Consider the following 17,810-nt stretch of genomic DNA (forward strand, 5'->3'; position numbering starts at 1 on the left):
CTCCCCCTCCTTTCCTTTTCTTCCCCTCTTTCCTTCTTCCCTTTTCCCCTGCGTGTACTCATTCCATGGCCCACATTTGCTGTGTAATTTCCAGATCTTGTAAGTTATAAACCTCTGCTTTCAAAGTTTCCTTCTGGTTATTTCTGAAGGGCATTGTCATTCAATTTTAATAAGAAATAGAATTCTAATAAGAAACTACAAGGATGAGTTCTGTCACAGTATCTGTTGTTGATAGATTGAACACAATACCTAACTCCTCCTTAGAACAAGTTCTGAGGCATTGTTTTGGGTGGGACACCATCCTACACCTCCCTTTAGAACTGTATCACTGATAATAATAGAAATGATACACAGTTCTCTTGGGAAGTGTAGATTTCAACCTGGTTAATAGGCATACTTGTCATTTAACAGAAAACAGACAATGATGATACTACTACTACTACACACAAATTTTCTTCTGAGCTGCAAATGCTTATTAACACCTTTAGTCTAGAAATTTCACTTGTAAGAATTTGTCCCAGAGTTAATTTTTTTCTCTTTTTTTGCACAAGGGAAATGGTGAAATGAGGGAGGGGGCAGGAGGTACAGCAGGTGAAACGTTTATGCTTTGAATGCAGCCAACCCCAGTTTGATCCTGGGACCCCATATGGTCCTCTGAGCCTGCAAGGAGTGATCCCTGAACACCATCAGGCCACCAGGTGTGGCCCTCAAACGAAAATAAAAAAATGGTGAAATGAGAAAAGTGTGGCATTATTACAGACAAAGTCTGAAAGCACCCCACATATCAGACAGAGGGAAACTTTTAATAGAATCTCAGAGATATATGCTAGCATATTATGTCATGAAAGAATTTGTTTTGAGGCCACATCTGGCAATGGCTAAGAGTTACTACTGGCTATGCCCTCAGGAATTACTTCTGGTGTGCTTGGGGGTCCATGTGAGATGCTGGGGATCAATTAGCATGTACTTGACCTACTGTACTCCCTCTCTGACCTCAGAAAAATTGAGAAACCAACTGATACACTGAAAAGACCCACGTTCATTAAAATAAAGGATGGATCTCAAGTTTGCGAATTAAGAAAAAAGCAGTCTATAAGAGGATGCATAAAATGCCTCTATAATAAAGGAGGAAATGAATATGTTATTTATATATCAGGAGATACTTTGGAAGGATACATATGAAATTAATATTTACTCATATGGCAGGGAAGATAATGTGGGAATAGAAATATTAGGGTCTTGCCATTGTTTGCCTTTCTAGATTTTTTTTTAGCCGTGCACATGAATTATCACTGTATCACTGTCATCCTGTTGCTCATCGATTTGCTCGAATGGGCACCAGTAACGTCTCCATTGTGAGACTTGTTATTGTTTTTGGCATATTGAATACGCCACGGAGAGCTTGCCAGGCTCTGCTGTGCGGGTGAGATACTCTTGGTAGCTTGCCGGACTCTCTGAGAGGGGTGGAGGAATCAAAGCCGGCTCGGCCAAGTGCAAGGCAAACACCTAACCACTGTGCTATAGTGTGAAATTAATTTAGATTAAAATTGCAAAGTACTGCAAGATCACAGAGATAGCTCAAGTGGTAGCTCACGTGCCTAATGTGTCAGGTTCAGCGTTTAATCCTTATGCAACATGGATTCCCCCCAGCACCTCTGTGTGTAGCCCTTTTGGTCTTTTACACAGTGATGGAGGAGAGATGGTCACCTTAGAACGATCGGGTAGACCATTGTTGTGTGTCACCTCCGCCCCGCATCAGTAGTGGCCCCAAGTTAAAGACAAACCCCTACCCCACAAAGTACTGCAGTCCACTCAGCATTTTTTTGTAACATAACTGCGTGCTTTATTGAGATACACAGTAAAGCAGTAATATAATACAATAGTAAGGCATATATTTGGTGAAGTCTGATATGTTGTGAAAATGCAGTAAAACTGAAGTTTAAAAAAATAATTAGTAAATGTTACAGTGTTGGTGTTAAAACACAATATATTATGATACTCAAGTGAGAACCAAGTATCTGAAAACAATGACGTAACATGCCATGTGATGTTTACACTTCAGTTACATTATGATTTACATTTTAATACTCAGTGGTTATAAAGAACACGAAATAATGTCCAAATTATGCTTAAGATGTAGCAATAAAGCTCTCAATTTTTATTCAAATATTTTGACAGACTCACTCCAGAACTAATGTCTAAAAGATAAAAACAAAACAAAAAGATTAAAATTACGCACTCTATTTACCTCTGATTTAAGAATAAAACTTAAAACTTCTTAGTAGGAAGTAAAATAATCCCTAGTTTTAAGTCGTGGTTAAAAAGATTCCTTGGGTAAAAGTCTAGCATCACAGAAAGGAAAAAATACAAGACTAAAACCAAATCATATGTAATTTGTTACCTTAGAACTTTGGGTTTTCTTTTGGAAATTATAAAGAAAAAAGAAAATAGAGAAAATGCTCACACAATTGACAGATGGTGAAGCTGTGAAATCAGGTGTGCACAATTATTAGGAACACCCCAAAACCAAAGTGAGGTAGAAATAGCATGAGAAGCCATGTTTGATGTTAATTATTATTAATGAAACAATGGACAAAACCCACTCTCCAAAAGTTAATTACACTTGATGTAAGAGGTAACAGATTTGCAAAATAGGTCACACAGTGATTTCTACTGGAAAATGATTTTTATAAAACAAAGACTAATAAGATGAAATGAAAGAGTAAAGCTTTTTCTAGCAGTCCTTAGCTTGTCCTCTTGAGTGGTTCTTTTTGAATGATTTTTGTTTATTCATATATTTAACCTGCCTGATCCCCTCAAAAGGCTTTAGAGTACCTTTCATCTGACAGTACCCATCAAGAACATCCAAATCAATCTGCACTCTCCCAAGCCTGCATGGAATTGTTTGGAGAGTAATGCAAAGGAGGCAAACAGTTCCTGGGCTTCTCAGCCAATACTTAAAAGTCTCACAATGTTATTAGGACTACTGTCTTACACGGTTTCCCAAGAGTTATTTTCAAATTAAGCCTTGTGAAATTTAAAACTTCACTGCAGTGGAGAAAAATCTTTAAAGAAGAAAATCTATGGCTGTTTGTCTGTGAGAAGAGGGAAGAATAATTCCATTGTCATTCTAAAGATCTCTATGTATCTTTAGACACATCCATCCCCTCCTTCAAGAATGGTTTTTTCTTTCCCTGGGGTCAGCTGGGACTTCATAGCCCTCCAGCCAAGCCATATTCCTCTCACAGCTTAGAAGTTCAACATGCCTTCTGATGCTCTTACTTCCAATGAAGAATCATTAAAACTATTTAGTGGCATTGCCAGCAGCAGAAGCTGAATATATCAACTAATGAATTACTCTGACATAATAAGTCCTGTGTACTCATTCATGTTTCTTGAAAAAAATTCAGTGTTGTAGTTGTCAGTGAAAAGTTTAAAATGAGAAACATCTGGAGCCCCAGACGCTGTTTAAGTGTGGTAATTTCCTTCTGGCACCAGGCTCTCAGGAAAATTCGTTGTAGACCAAGCAGGTAAGCATGGATGACCAGAAGCAATTTCTTTCCACTAGGAAGTGGCAAAAACATTTGAACAAGAGATTTAAAGGTCTCCAGAAATGTTTCTATATACCTATAGTATTTACATACTCATAGACATATAGATGTATAAAACGAAACCCCACAGCGACTCAGTCAAAAATTCCAAAAAGAGTAACGGGAAATAGTCATTTGATGGTGTTAGAGGAAGTCCTATCTTTAATACTTAAGAAAAGGAAAAACCATGACTTTAATTATGGATATTATGTTAAAAGGATGCAAAACAATGTGTTGCCTCCAAGTGTGTGTGTGTGTGTGTATGTGTGTGTGTGCATGTGTGTGTGCAAGTGTGTGAGTGTGTGTCTGTATCTCTGTGTTTTTAGGGGTTTTTATAAACAACTTTTTTTTATAAAGCACACTTTAGTTTACAATCTTTCTTTATAACTGTTATAAATTTTTAAACAACCCAAAATGCGTTCCATATAAAGAAATGGCAAGTTATTTAGCTATCAAGATTTTACATGTAGTTTTCTTATAACTTTTTTTTGTACAATTGCATAGACGTGTAAAACCTGCCATTGTTAACAAAACAATAACAGACTTAGAAACTACTGAAATCTACAGTATAGTACCACTACCCTTCACAAAAATATAGATTTTTTTTTCTTGTAAACTCTTACTGTCTAATCTTCTTTGTTGTATGAATATTATAAAAACCATGCGGGAATCATGAGTTGTAAAACACTTATTCTGCCCCTTCTTCATCTGTCATCACTGAAACTAAGGACTCCATCGCTCTGCCCAAATCATCTGCCATATGGAAAAGGCTTCCTACATTGTGTCCTGGAAAACAAAGAGAAAGACAGACTTTACTCAAGGTGCAGGTATTACCACCTGGCTACTTGCCATCTGGGAAAGCTCTTCCCATTTCCGGGTGAAGACAATACAAAAGATGCATCAAGGGTATTTGCAACATGATTTGGTTTACTTGCTTTTTTAAAAAAGTTTTCACAAAGACACAAAGCCTTGTTAATGAAGCTATTCTACCTTGTTAGTATCAGCTCACAACAGGATAAGGAGATTAGGCTATGGGTGTCATTTGTATAGAAAAATGTCAGACTTACTTATCTTACCGATTTTAGTATCAATAGGTTTCTATGGATAAGCACAAAGACCCCTGTCCTAATAGCAAGACTGCGTGATGATGTAACATGTCCACTTTGCTGCAAGAGATTATTGACTATGTACTTGCACTGATTTTTGGTTGGTTGTTTTGGGCCACACCCGACGTACTCTGGGGCCACCAAGCGACAATCAAAAATGCTGGGTCTGTGGACTTGTCCATGCTGGACATATGTTCCACCACTTCATCTAATCCCCCATGGGCCGGACCCCACCTCACTCCCCTGTTTTTAACTATTGAACCGCCACCATTGTCACGCCACCGTTGCTGGGCTCTTATGATTGTCATTAAAAAGGTCTTTGTTTCAAGCTCTTGGCTCCCTTCTGAGGCTATGGTAGAGGCATCTTCTCCCTGCGTTTACTTGGATTTTGAAAAATAAACTCGTGTACTGACCTTTTCGTACACTATTAACATTTGAATTAGGAAGCTTCAGAATAAAAATCGCACCTCATTCCAAATTACTCTAGAGCCTAATTATAATATGACCCATATGTCTAGCATGGATTTGGCTCGCTTGTGAAGCCATTTTGATCTCCTCCTAAATGAGGGTTAACTATCAGACTAGCCTTTTAATAATAATGTGATCTGACCTAGCATTAATCCCCCAGCATGGAGCATAAAAGCAGCACAATGTTCCCGGGTAATGTTGCAAAATTCAGATCTAGAGTGAGATAATCTGAGACATTATCGCTTGCCTTTCTTGTGTGTGTTCCATATTTTATGTAGCTAATTTCAATTCTTGGGCATTAGTAAATCACGCCATGATTCAAATATTGCCTCTGGAACTGAAACCACTTTCCTATGCTATTACTGTCTTGCCATGTATCAACTTTGCAGATTCCCAGGATAGTTGCTAAAAAATCCCTATAAAAATTAGACCAGGGCAGGTATTCTAATATTTATTTAAAGAGACGTATTTTAAATATGTGATCTCAAGAGAATTCAAAGGCAGGCACTTAAACAGTGCTAGAACTGCTCAAATTAAGACATCCAAAGTCTAATATTATTCAGTCATTTATATTAAGGTGATAGTTTGTAAATCTCTTTAAGCTTTATTAGTGCAGAGTTTCAGTGATCACTGAGAGCTTAAAAAATCATGTTAGATTTCATTGAGCCTGCAAATAGAAATATTTTAAAGCATGTACTATTCAGAGAGTGGGCCCCTAAGAGTTGGCTGCCTTCTGTGAAGAACTGAAATTCTCTGACTTTTCTAGCCCACCATAGAGGGCCTTTGACTACTCTTTAGAACACAGAGCTATAACTGATGCTACAAGGTAGCATCTTCCCTTGTATTTATTTTTGCCCATCCAGCAACCCTGGGAAATCAGCACAATTATTCATGCATAACTGAAAATGCACATTTTTAATTGCTTGTAATTTTAATAGCTATTAACTAATCCAGTAAAGCCAAAACCCAAGGTCCTGATACCTGGCTATAATTCAGAGAACCTCTCATTACCCATCTCTGACTTTAGCAGAGTCCCATTTGGTAGCGAGAACACATATTACAGAAAGAACATAAGTGAAATAGTAAAGATTCATTCCCTTCAACTTGTTGATAATAAAAAGTACATATTTTATACTTGTACTAGGGGAGGCAGACTGCAGTTGAAAGATCAAAAAGGTCAGTGAATGTATTTAAAGCTTATACACCCAAACACCGCTTCTAATCCTTGAGTTAATGCTGAGTTACTACCTAGGAGGAACCTCCTTGAGTGTTGGCAAGAGTCACCAAATCTAGGCGTATTTGCTATTTAAAAAGTTAGCAGGTAGAACGAGGGCTCATTATTCTTAATATAGCGTACATATGCCCACGAAAATCTCTCACCTGCTGTGGCTGTTTAAATGTTCACAAATGATCTCATGGCTGTCCTTATGCTGGCAAGACGAATGTTTATATAGTCACCTCCCCATATCTTTATTATGCCTTTAGTTACTTCATTTCCAAATACTGTTTTGTCTGAATAACGATAGCAGCATCTTTCATGGAGGGTTGGCATGAGAATCAGAAAAGAAATTCCCACTCCCTGAGAAAAAATGCTGCCCCCAAGAATCCATATGAAATCATCCGTTGAAGGCAGAGTGCTGCACTGTGACATGGATACAGAAAACAAATGTGCACACCGGTTCTATTATCCATGTATGTAAGGCAGAGCATTAGTGAGGACATTAATTTTACCTGACAGGTCTTTCTAAGGTAAAAATGTAAAGCTCACACTACAAGCACAAGAAGTAGTGGGAAAGCAGGCAGGATCCAGGCGTTTGCAATCAGCTGCGGGCAGAAGTTAACACAAAAATACTTCTACAGAAAAGCATAAATTTAATCCATTCTTAAGCAAGGATTGTGGAACACAAAGGCACCATGCGTTGAACATTAGGGCACTTGTATGTTTTTCCAAGTTGGCGCTAACTGCAACACATTTAGTCTCAGAGGCCACCACTGCCTGAGGGAGTTGTTTTCCACAGTGATTGGAACTGAGACTTTCTGGCAGAGGTTCAAGACCTCAATAGCAATCTGGCATTCTTTTTGAAAAAATACAATTCCCAAAGAAATGGTTAGCATTGCATTGGTCGAAGCAAAGCCAGAACACAGCAGCTAAATGTACTTATGTATTCCCCATAGTTTCATGTTAAAAAACAATGCCAGGTCTACTGTACATTTGGGGTACTTAATAGCATTAAAATCACCAGCATTTTAACTTTCTAAAAACTTTTCTGACCATAAAACGCTCCACGAAATAAACGTTCCAAATGCCCATTTGCCTGAGGGGATATATGTTCCCCCCATTTCCCCCCTTTTTTTTCTTTTGGGGTCACACCCGGAGATGCTCAGGGGTTACTCCTGGCTTTGCACTCAGGAATCACTCCTGGCGGTGCTCAGGGGTCCATACGGGATGCTGGGAATTGAACCCAGGTTGGCGGCGTGCAAGGCAACTGCCCTACCTGCTGTACTACCGCTCCAGCCCGTTTCCCCCTTTTGAATAACATGCTTATGAGTGAAACATGTTTGAGGCGGTCAAAAGTATGTGACAACAAGCTAAAATAAACTGTAAGGGGCACTTACCATAATAAGGAACCCAAGAAGATTCACATAAGAAGTACACGAGCGAGGCAAACTCTCAGGAACACTGAGTGCTTCACAGATTTCATGTTTCCTCAATTTCTCCTCCCAACCTACCCAGCCCTCCCTGGGCCCTCACTACCCCAAGTCTTGGAAAGCGTTACGGGTGGAGACACATTGAAGGAACATATTATTAGACTTGCATGGCTGGAAAGGTGTTGGCAGAATTTCTAGGATGAATTTAAATGAATCAGTGGCTACTCTTGTCCCTTCCTGTTGCTTAGGATCCAGAGCCTTCTTACGTAAGGACTCTCTACCCATCCAATCTAACTCCCAGAATAGTTCACGCTACTGTCACCCACGGGACAGCTTTCCTTCTCACGTCCTTCACGCTAAACTCTGGGGAAAGACAATCTTATTGCACTAGGACTGTTATGTAATACTTTGTCATTCAATATTCATTTGATTAGGTAATTCAATGTGTAGATAATATTCCTGGTAGAATAAGATAATGAAGGTTTCACTGCAGAACTCCATACTGTAATCACTGATAATGCTGTACCGATACTCTCTATTTTAACCATGAGAAAGTATAAAAAAACATTTATGACTCCACTGTTTTTTTAAAAATACCTAATTGGTTATTGTTCTATCTGGCTCCAAAAGCCAAATACAAAAAGATCCCCTTCTAAAAGGGAAGCTACGAGGACACAGGCATTCAAACATGTCTGGAAAGCATAAGATTTAAGCCTATGTTGCCTATCCTGACTCCAAATCTGGCCCTATCCCTTTTGGCCTTACCATTTCATTGCCTGTGATTCCTGTTCTCTCGTTTGTCAAACGGGGTTAACGAGAGTCCACACCCCTAGCTTTCCCGTGAAGATTATATAATAAAAAGATGGCAAGTTCTTAGAACAGTGCTTGGCACATGGCAAGTGTTCAACATCCTTCAGCAAACGTGGGAAAGGAGGAATGGAGAAACCAGGAAAAAAACAACAAAATAAAACGACCCCGGGAGAATAAAAGCCAAGGGCACAGGCTGAAAACGCTAGGGTCCTGGAAGTAAAAGGAAGCTTTATGACTCATCCATTATGCTCAAGGCTAAATTCATTTGAAAGATGTTGTTTGTGTTGCAAATAGCAACAGATGATGAGCTGCAGGATTCCAAACTAGGACTTCAAAGGGTTGCCATCACCAAAGCGATTCTGGCTCCCCCCAACCTGATGTCCTGTTGTCCTGGGGATGACAATGGCAATGAACATTGAAGAAAGTTCCTCATGAGCTGCAAGTGGGGAAGTGACTACCATCCTTCCATGATGACAGGTGTGTTACATGCGTGTGCACAAGAACAATTCTCACACAAACACTAAACATAGAAAGCGAATGAAACACACAGAAGCCATGGCCGTGAGCCTGAATCTCACTAACCTCTCTCACTGGCTTTCCAGGGGTATTTCTTCCTTTAATAACAGAAAGAGGAAGAGGCAGAAATATCAGAAAGGAAACAAATTCCATGCACAAATATACAGTTTTATAACCAATTTGATTGTTTTACCAAATAAATGTTGAGATGACCATTCATTTAGTACCTTCTGGAAAAAAAGGGGGAAAAAAACCCAAAGACACATCCAGTCAAATAACCTTTACATACACTTAAAGTCAGTGTAAACAGATAACATGATCTAGGACAGTGTTTCTCAACCTTTTTCCCCCACTGTAGCCCTCTTCCAACAATGTTTCCTTCCCATAGTCCTTCATATATGTGATATTTACTTGGGGCCCCCTTGGAATATTCTAGGGGCCACAAGTGGGGCCATATGGCCCCTAATTGAGAAACACTGATCTAGAAGACATCACTTATATATAGAATCCATAGAGTTCACAAGTTAAAAGTGGATGAAAACTAGCACACTAGAGAAATGTGACAAATCAAGCATTGCCCCCCCCCCCCAGGATGACTGCACAATCTCAGGTTTAATGTCCAAACATCTCAGAATCCACTCTCTCAACTGATAATCAAAACACAATGATATAAACAGCATCTGACTTTTATTTAACAAAGATGCTAAGATTCTATCACTTGGGAGGGTTTTGCTCTCTGGTAGAAGCTGAGCATGTACATAATGGGACTAGGGGGCATTTCTAGAATGTTCTACAGAAAGAAAAATGGGGAGAAGGATATAGTGCCACTGATGGGTAAGCTGCAGAGCCAGATATGAGCCATCAACTTATTCTTCATTATTTAGCAAATACCAGGAGCCTTGATTATTGATAGCTAAAGGCCTTGTTTATGGTATCCCATACCTGTATGCATTTATTCATGTATTAATAGCAGATCCTGGTAAGAAAGGTACTAGAAAAATTAGAAAATGAGGGACCCCTAACTATACCCATATGCTTTGAGAACAGTATGTTCTTTTCTCTACCAAGTTTAAAATAAAGTAATGATGAATTACTTTATTCACACTGACCCTTTCGCAATGAGACTTCCTAAAACAATATTATCTGAAATCCTGGTAAGTAGAGTAGAGAAAAGCAGAGATATATGGGATCCTGGCTTAGCTTCTCCCTCTCCTCCAATCCATCCCGCTTAGAGCTAATGAAGACTAAATCTCTGTGAAAATGTTGAGAGCTGCTAGCTTAGCATGCATTCTAAAAGATCTTTCAAAACTCAAGTTTAGGGTGTGAAATTTCTAATATACATCGAAAGTTTTCTAGGTATGGCCCTTCTCTTCCTGCCTACATGTGCCCCTTGCACTTGTCTTTCCTTCTGAACTTTCCTGAATCAGAGGCACCTTAGTATAAAAATCACAAGCATGATTAAGGTATTCATGATAGTCCTCACACCAGGTAAGAGGTCAAAGTGGTTACTTACTGGCCGCTTAGTGGTGGACATTACTGTGATAAGTCCATACCAGATGATTGTAATAAAGGGAGAAAATTTAATTTGGGGGTGGAGGTAAGGTTTGAGTCTTACTCAGTGGTGCTCAGGGGCTATTCCCCACTCTGTGCTCAGGAATAACCTCTGGCAGTGCTTTCGGGGCTGTATGTGGTACAGAGGATCCAACCAAGGTTCACTGCAAGCAAAGCAAGCATCTTCATTCCCGCATTATCTACCTGGCTCCTCATTCATCATATTTCTAATGAATCCTAGCACTAATTACTCATTCCCTTTGACTCCTTTAGCAAATTGAAAAAAACACTCAACTACACTTCACAGTTATGTTTTCTGACAACAGAATTAATTCACTTAACTCACAAGACTATGAGCTCCTTGGCGGCAGGGCTCCCGCACTGCTCACTTACTTTTCTCCCCTCAGTGCCTCATGCTGTACCTCCACCATCAGGATATTTAATAAATACTGGCTGAACTGCATTAGTAAGATAGCCTAGGTACCTTATTTATTAGGGCAGCCAAGGCCAAGGGTCCTTCTGCGTTTCAGGGAATTTGGCTTTGCCCATTACCCTTTAGCCTGGAAACCAAGGGCTGGTAGCTTGTTCAAACTATTCTCTTGGGTTTATTTTTTAAACTTCTGGACATCAGAAAGGATAATGTTGTTAGAATGATTTACTTTGGGGGTATAATTGTGGCCCTGCTGATGATAAAGGCGATGTATCTTTAATTCTACACCAAACAATTGTTAAAGTAAGCATCAACTGAACAATGCTAAACACACAGCAAATCAGTTAAGTTTTATTTTCAGGCACTTCATTCGAAGCCATGTTTTATGTAAAACATACTTCACAGATCCCTTTCAAAATCCCTCTCCATTACTTTAGTTCCAATATGCTTCATTGATACAGGACAAAAAGGTCTATTTTTGATTTAACTGTTAAAACGGGGTACATTAATAGTACAGTGGGTAGGGTGCTTGCTCTGCAGGTGGCCGACCCATGTTTAATCCCCAGCACCTCACATGGTCCCCTGAGCACTTCTAGCAGGAATTCCTTAGTGCAGAGCCAGAGGTAACTACTGAGCACTCCTGGGTGTGGCCCAAACACCAGAAGAGAAAAGTTCAGTGTTTTCTAACATGCAAGGATCCTTTTTATACTGAAAAATGGCTAACTGATTGCCACATTAAAATAAGTACAAATATTGGATAGCAGTCTCGTTTCATAAGTATGTTCTTTGGAAATAGGTTTCCTAAATCCTTCAGTTACAGTGACTGTCTGGCCATGTGGTATATGGTCAGGAAATGAATCCAGAGGAGCAGGAAGTGTGCTGGTGGAGTCTTGAGCCTAAACAGAAGGCTTGTTCAGGTCTAGAAAAATCAAGTTCTCTCAGGCTGAATGCACTTGAAATGACTGGCTGTAATTCATTGTCTCAGAGTAGGAAGCCCAGTGCATTACGGCTTCTGGTTCTCTTCAACGTCTTTCTCTCCATTCAGTGTTTTAAAAGAGTTAAGGGAGAATGAGTCTCTTTTTAAGATTTCTGTTTCATTGCAAGTGAAAGAAGATTCCAATGGCTATCCCTCCAGTATTAAAACATAAGGAACCATGGGTGAAAAGAAATGCACTCGTCAATCTCCAAGCAAGTTTGCTGAGGTAAAAGCCAATTGACATTGAAATCTGGGAAATATATCTATGTATCTTTGTAATGAACTAGACTGGACACGATGCAGCAGTGTAAAGCAGGGATTTTCAAACATTTTATTTTTTTCTGTATTTGGGGCCACCCTTCCCAGGGCTCAGGACTCACTCCTGGATCTGCACTCACTGTCAGGTCTCAGGGATATGGGATGCCAGGGATTGAACCCAGGTCAGCCATGTGCAAGGCCAGCGCCCTACCCAGTGTTCTTTCTCTCTAGTCCCTGGCAAAGTTTTCTTAAAGGGCCAGGGAGTAAATAAGTTTTAGGTTTTAGAAGTCACATACTCTCTGTAGCAAGTGCGTGACTCAGATACAACTACTCCGTCCTTGTAGAGAGAAAGGGACCATAGAAAATATGTTAATAAGTGAAAGTGACTCTGTTCCAATACAGCTCTATAAAACAGGCACGGTGCCATTTTTGGTCCTCAGACTATCGTACACTGGGGTAAAGGTAAGTGGTCAAATCCTTTGTGGAAGGAGAGGAAACAGAATGGCTTCTGAAAGAGAGCACATGATGCTTCTGTCTTTGTTCTTTATGTTGCTCTTCCACAAAAGAGCCACAGACAAGGCTTGGCTTTTAAGGAATGGCAGGTTTTTGCAAAGCCGTTGGGAGTGGAAACTCAGAGGCGTTTAATAGAATGTGTGTGGGTTTATTTAGGAGGAGGTGGCATGGAAGACAGAGGATAGTATGCATTGTGGGAGATAAAAATAACGTGGCACAGGTCAGCAGGTAAGAGATTATACAGACAGCAGAAATAGCAGCATAGCACTGCTAACTGCTGTCTGAATCGTCTGACTGTGAGCTTATCTTGGATCTTACTGTTCTTTAATCTATATAGAATAGCACCTCCTTTTTAAAGAGCCTCGCACTTTAACTGTGACCAGGGAAGCATGTCTTTCATTAATGCCCATACTAGTAAAAATACCTCAGTCAGACTGCTAAATGAACAGAGGTGCACACACAGATCACTTAAAGAGTTTACTTTTAAACTGTGTATTGTTCTATCTTATAAAAAAGATTCTTTTCACTGTGGAATCCTATTTCTACTTCGAGACAGAGCCAGACTATACATAAATAGATTTGATAGAAACTGGCTACTGTTCTGTGCTTAATATAAATGGATCCACTCAAATCTCCAAAGTGGTTGTGAACAGCCAACTAAATCTGGAGATAGATCAGGAAAGATATAATCACAAAGCGACATGTGCACATACTCACACCTTGAACACTCAGGGGGTTATATTTCTATTATGCAGGATATGCTGGCTACTGGTTTATCAGTAAATAAAAAAGCATACAGCCCTTTTGTTAATTTGGATAACAATTTAGCAAAGGTCATCAAGATAAAGCGGAAGCCTAATTTAACTTGTGGAAAGGCCAGGAACAAGGTGCGTAATTTCTTTGGGATCCCAGGTACTTAACAGTGAGACCGAAAGATAAAGATTAGCTGACACCTTAAGGCTTAAGTTCCAAGTCAAACCTTAAGTTCCAAGTCAAAAACTGTGGCAAAGGGTAAGAAAAAAAGTTATTGGTTTAAAGTCCATGTTAACTCTATTCATATACTGTGCATTTATGAAAAACTGTGATTTTAAAGAAGACTTTGTGGATAATTATCTAGCAGGGTTAAGTAAACCAGGAAAGAGGTGGTATTTAATATTACATTTCCACTAAATGTCAGACCTCTGGCTCTAACATATGTTTTGATTTACTCAAACAGCTGTCCGAAACAGCTGGAGCAACTGAAAAGTTCATTTTTTGTAACTCAACAATGAAAAACATGAATAATAGACTTAGGTTAAAAGTGCAATGTCCTCTAAGAAATTAGGAAAACTCTGGCAGGAACTTCCAAGGTAAAATGTTAAAAAAGAAAGATTCAAAAAATGTCAGACAGGGCAAACTGAGATTAGTTAAATCAGTATTTTTGAAGAGAATATCAGTTTAGTGGGTTGCAACCAGTAGTTTATTTAAAAACAACACTAAAACAGAAGAGGTGTGAGTTATGGGTCAAGAAATTTTGCTTACAGGGGCTGGAACAATAGCACAGTGGGTAGGGCAGTTGCCTTGATGCATTAGACCAGGTTCGATTCCCAGCATCCCATATGGTCCCCTGAGCACCGCTGCCTGGAATAGTTCCTGAGTGTAGAGCTAGGACTACCCCTGAGCATCACTGAATGTGACCCAAAGAGCATAAAAAAATTGCTTACGGGAAAAACTGCTTCATGAAAATGTTGTTGTACATGTGACTCTATTACAATTTTGTATGTATATGTGACTACCTACAAGTATATGTACATATATATAATGGTGAGTGTATACACACAGTATGTATATATACATACCATTTGCTCTATATTCTTACCTGATTTGAGTTGCAATAATGGTTAGAAAAGGTTGGGAGTCACTGTTTTCAACATCAAAAGTGCTAATAATCTTCCATGTGGGAATGTCAATAATTTCTCAATGTTAAGATTTTCAAGACTTCCTGTGTAGTAGCAACCTAACTTATCTACTATTAAAATTTTCCACTAAACTCATATACAGTGTATATATATATCATGCAAACTGCATATATCCATCTTTCAAACATGCTTTAAAATAGAACTATTGCTTCCCCAAACAACTTTTCAGAAGGCATTTATCATTACCCTAATTTTATAAAGAGGAGACTTATTTCAATTCGGGGAGAAAAAAGAGCCTGAGGATGTAGCTCAGAGGAAAAGTGCATGCTTTCCATGTGGAGGCCCTGGATTACATCTCTTGCACTGCCAAAATGGTATGATTCTGTTATCAAAAATAAGAGATAATATTTTGTTCTTTAGTCCTCATCCCCATTCTCTGCACAGGACTTCTAGAACAGGACGTCTAGAACCTATTGCTATGATAGCAATACTACTACTGCACTGTGATGAGAACATCATTGAAAGACTGACCATAAGCACCTGGAAGGCAAATGAGAGACATTAGAAGTATCTTCTATTAAGTTGATGAGGTGACTTGGGATCAGGGTTGGCTATGTGGTGAGTGGAGAGGTGGATGGAGAGAGGGCTCGGGGCTGGAGATTCAGGCCTATCACTAAGGCCAATGACTGCATCAGCCACACCCATCTAATGGAACCTCCATAACATCCCAACAGGACTGGGTTTTCTGAGAGGTTCTGGGTTGGGGAAGACTTGGGTGATTTGGGGAGAGGAGTGCTTTAGAATGCTTGGAAACTGATCTTCTTCCCTATTCCTTTCTGGGTGATCTCTTCTATTTGGCTCTTCCTGAATTACGTCCAGTAGTCAGGAAAGTAACATGTCTTCTGAGTTCTGGAAATCATTCTAGCAAATTAATCAAACCCAATGTGGGGGTCATGGGAACCTCTGGTCTATAGTCAGCCAGTCAAAAGTACGGGTGGTAATCTGGATTTGTGGCTGGTCCCCGAGAGGAAAGTCTGGTGAGACTACGCCCGTAAATCACCTGCAGACAGTAATAGAATTTGAGTCGAATTTTTAGGACACCCAGTTGGTGGCCAAGAATTACCTGGTGGTTTGGGGGAAACCCACAAACCTTGGAAATGCATGCAGAATTTTAAAAGTCTCAAAATAAGGCCTAATTTGACAGGAAGTGACTATATTTTATAATATCACAAACCTTCAAACATCTCATCTATTTTCTTGTTATGTTATTTTCATTTGATTATGTTTTCTTCAGAAAAATAAATGAATATTCTCAGGTCACTAAGGTATTATAGAGTAGAACTTGGGTAATGAATCTGATATCAGACTAAGTCTTTTTTTTTCATATTTGAGAACACAAATTACCAGGAAGGGACAATATGTTCCCATAAGCACTAATTTAGTAAATACTATCCATGCAGTCTGGATCGAGTTTCCCAAGTTTCCAACTAAGGAAACGGATATCACATAAGTAAATATAACATCAGAGATGTTAACTGCCAGGAGGTATATTTGTAGCCTTTGAAGCAACTTCTTTCATGCCTATGCAGTGTCTAGCTTCAGTGATTCTAAAGAGTTGGGTAGGGTGGCTGAGGAATAGAGGCAAAGGGTGTAAAGGATTATGCTTTAAAGACAATTTGGATGAACCAGAAACCCTGTGCTAAAGGGGTCTTTGAGGCAAAGCTGCATGTGGGGTAGCAGTTATGAGCCCTTTGGTAGCTTTTTCTCTTTTATCGTCTAATAGTTTAAAAGTGGGAGAATGCCCCAAGACACAAAGCAGCTGCTAGCTTCCCCAGAGAAGATGAACAAACTTTCTATGGGCTAGGCACAACTTGGTCTGTGGCCTTCAAGAGAGAGTGTGGGGTCAATGAAAAGTAGACTCCCATGACTAAAGGTGCAATCTTGAAAAAGACACCTGCATTATTTTGAACTAACCCCTTCCCATTTCTATATAAAGGGATACGTTAGGGATTCATTCATCTTGCAGACATCGCCATGATAGCAATACTACTACTTCACTGTGATGAGAACATCATTGAAAGTCTGTGTCATTGACTGACCATAAGCACCTTGAAGGCAAAGAAAGGTATTGCTTCTTTGTACCCCTACAACCTCTGCTGGCAATCAAGGTGAAAGCTGGTGGGATAAAGGCGGAAACACCTCATTTATATCAATACTGTTTGTGGTCATCTCATTATAAATCATGGCATTCAAGAAGGGGACTCAGTGAAGACAGGTTGAAGTGTGAGGGGGGAGGCGTGTATCGGGTGGGTGGAAAATATAAGATTTTTATCTCTTACAATCAATACATCAGAGGTACTCTGTGATGGAAAGATGGCTGGTGCAGACATTTAAAATTAGCTTTCCCTGACAGTTCCTTAGCAACGCTCTATCAGGACATTATTGCTTTTAATGCACACTGTACAACGTTCACTCATACATCAAATAGCTAGGAAATGGCCATTGTTAACTGACACTCAACAAAAAAGATAAGAAAAGCACACGATTCAAACACCCTTCTCATTGCCCTCATGGAGAGCAACAAATAGCTCAAATTTTCTGCCGCCCTTTCTTCCAGGGCAGACCATTAGGTGTGACAATCAGGCCATAAAGTCTAATGTTTTCCCTCTTCTGCTTCTCTCTCTTTGGCTATCCCTCTATCTGATCACAGGTGACAGCTGCTATTCTTGTTATTCACTGAAGGGTAGGGGAGAATATCAAGGCAATGAACCCAAATAAAAACTCCGAGGAATAAACAACAATGATCATGGTTCCTCCTTGAATAAGGCAAGACAATTGAAGCTTATACTGGCTGGTGTGCAAACACAGTTGGGGTAAAATATAGCTTTTGTCTGAGGGGAAAAACATGCAGTGTCTAAAATGTGAGAAATAAAGGCATCACGGAATAGGTTGTATTCCAACTATAGAAGCTAGTCTAAAGATTTCATTGTACCTATACCTATACGATGAGGAAGAATGTGATTTTTTTATTCGTAAAAAGTCTCA

General features: G+C 39.5%; 1 protein-coding gene across 5 annotated transcripts in view; it reads right to left on the minus strand.

Moving 5' to 3' along the window:
• Window positions 1–1,824: 1,824 nt before the first annotated feature.
• DMD (dystrophin) overlaps window positions 1,825–17,810 on the minus strand; it is a 2,715,231-nt gene continuing 2,699,245 nt past the window's right edge. For 3 of the 5 annotated variants that reach the window (XM_055122927.1, XM_004612435.2, XM_004612436.2), the window contains one exon: window positions 1,825–4,376. In XM_055122927.1, coding sequence (XP_054978902.1) covers window positions 4,279–4,376 — 98 coding nt within the window. In that variant the 3' untranslated portion in view covers window positions 1,825–4,278. Of the gene's footprint in view, window positions 4,377–9,205; window positions 9,238–17,810 lie in introns of all 5 variants that reach the window. The other 2 variants (XM_055122929.1, XM_055122928.1) reach the window with 1 other exon arrangement.

Source organism: Sorex araneus, chromosome X (assembly GCF_027595985.1).
Source record: "Sorex araneus isolate mSorAra2 chromosome X, mSorAra2.pri, whole genome shotgun sequence".
NCBI classification, from domain to species: Eukaryota; Metazoa; Chordata; class Mammalia; order Eulipotyphla; family Soricidae; genus Sorex; species Sorex araneus.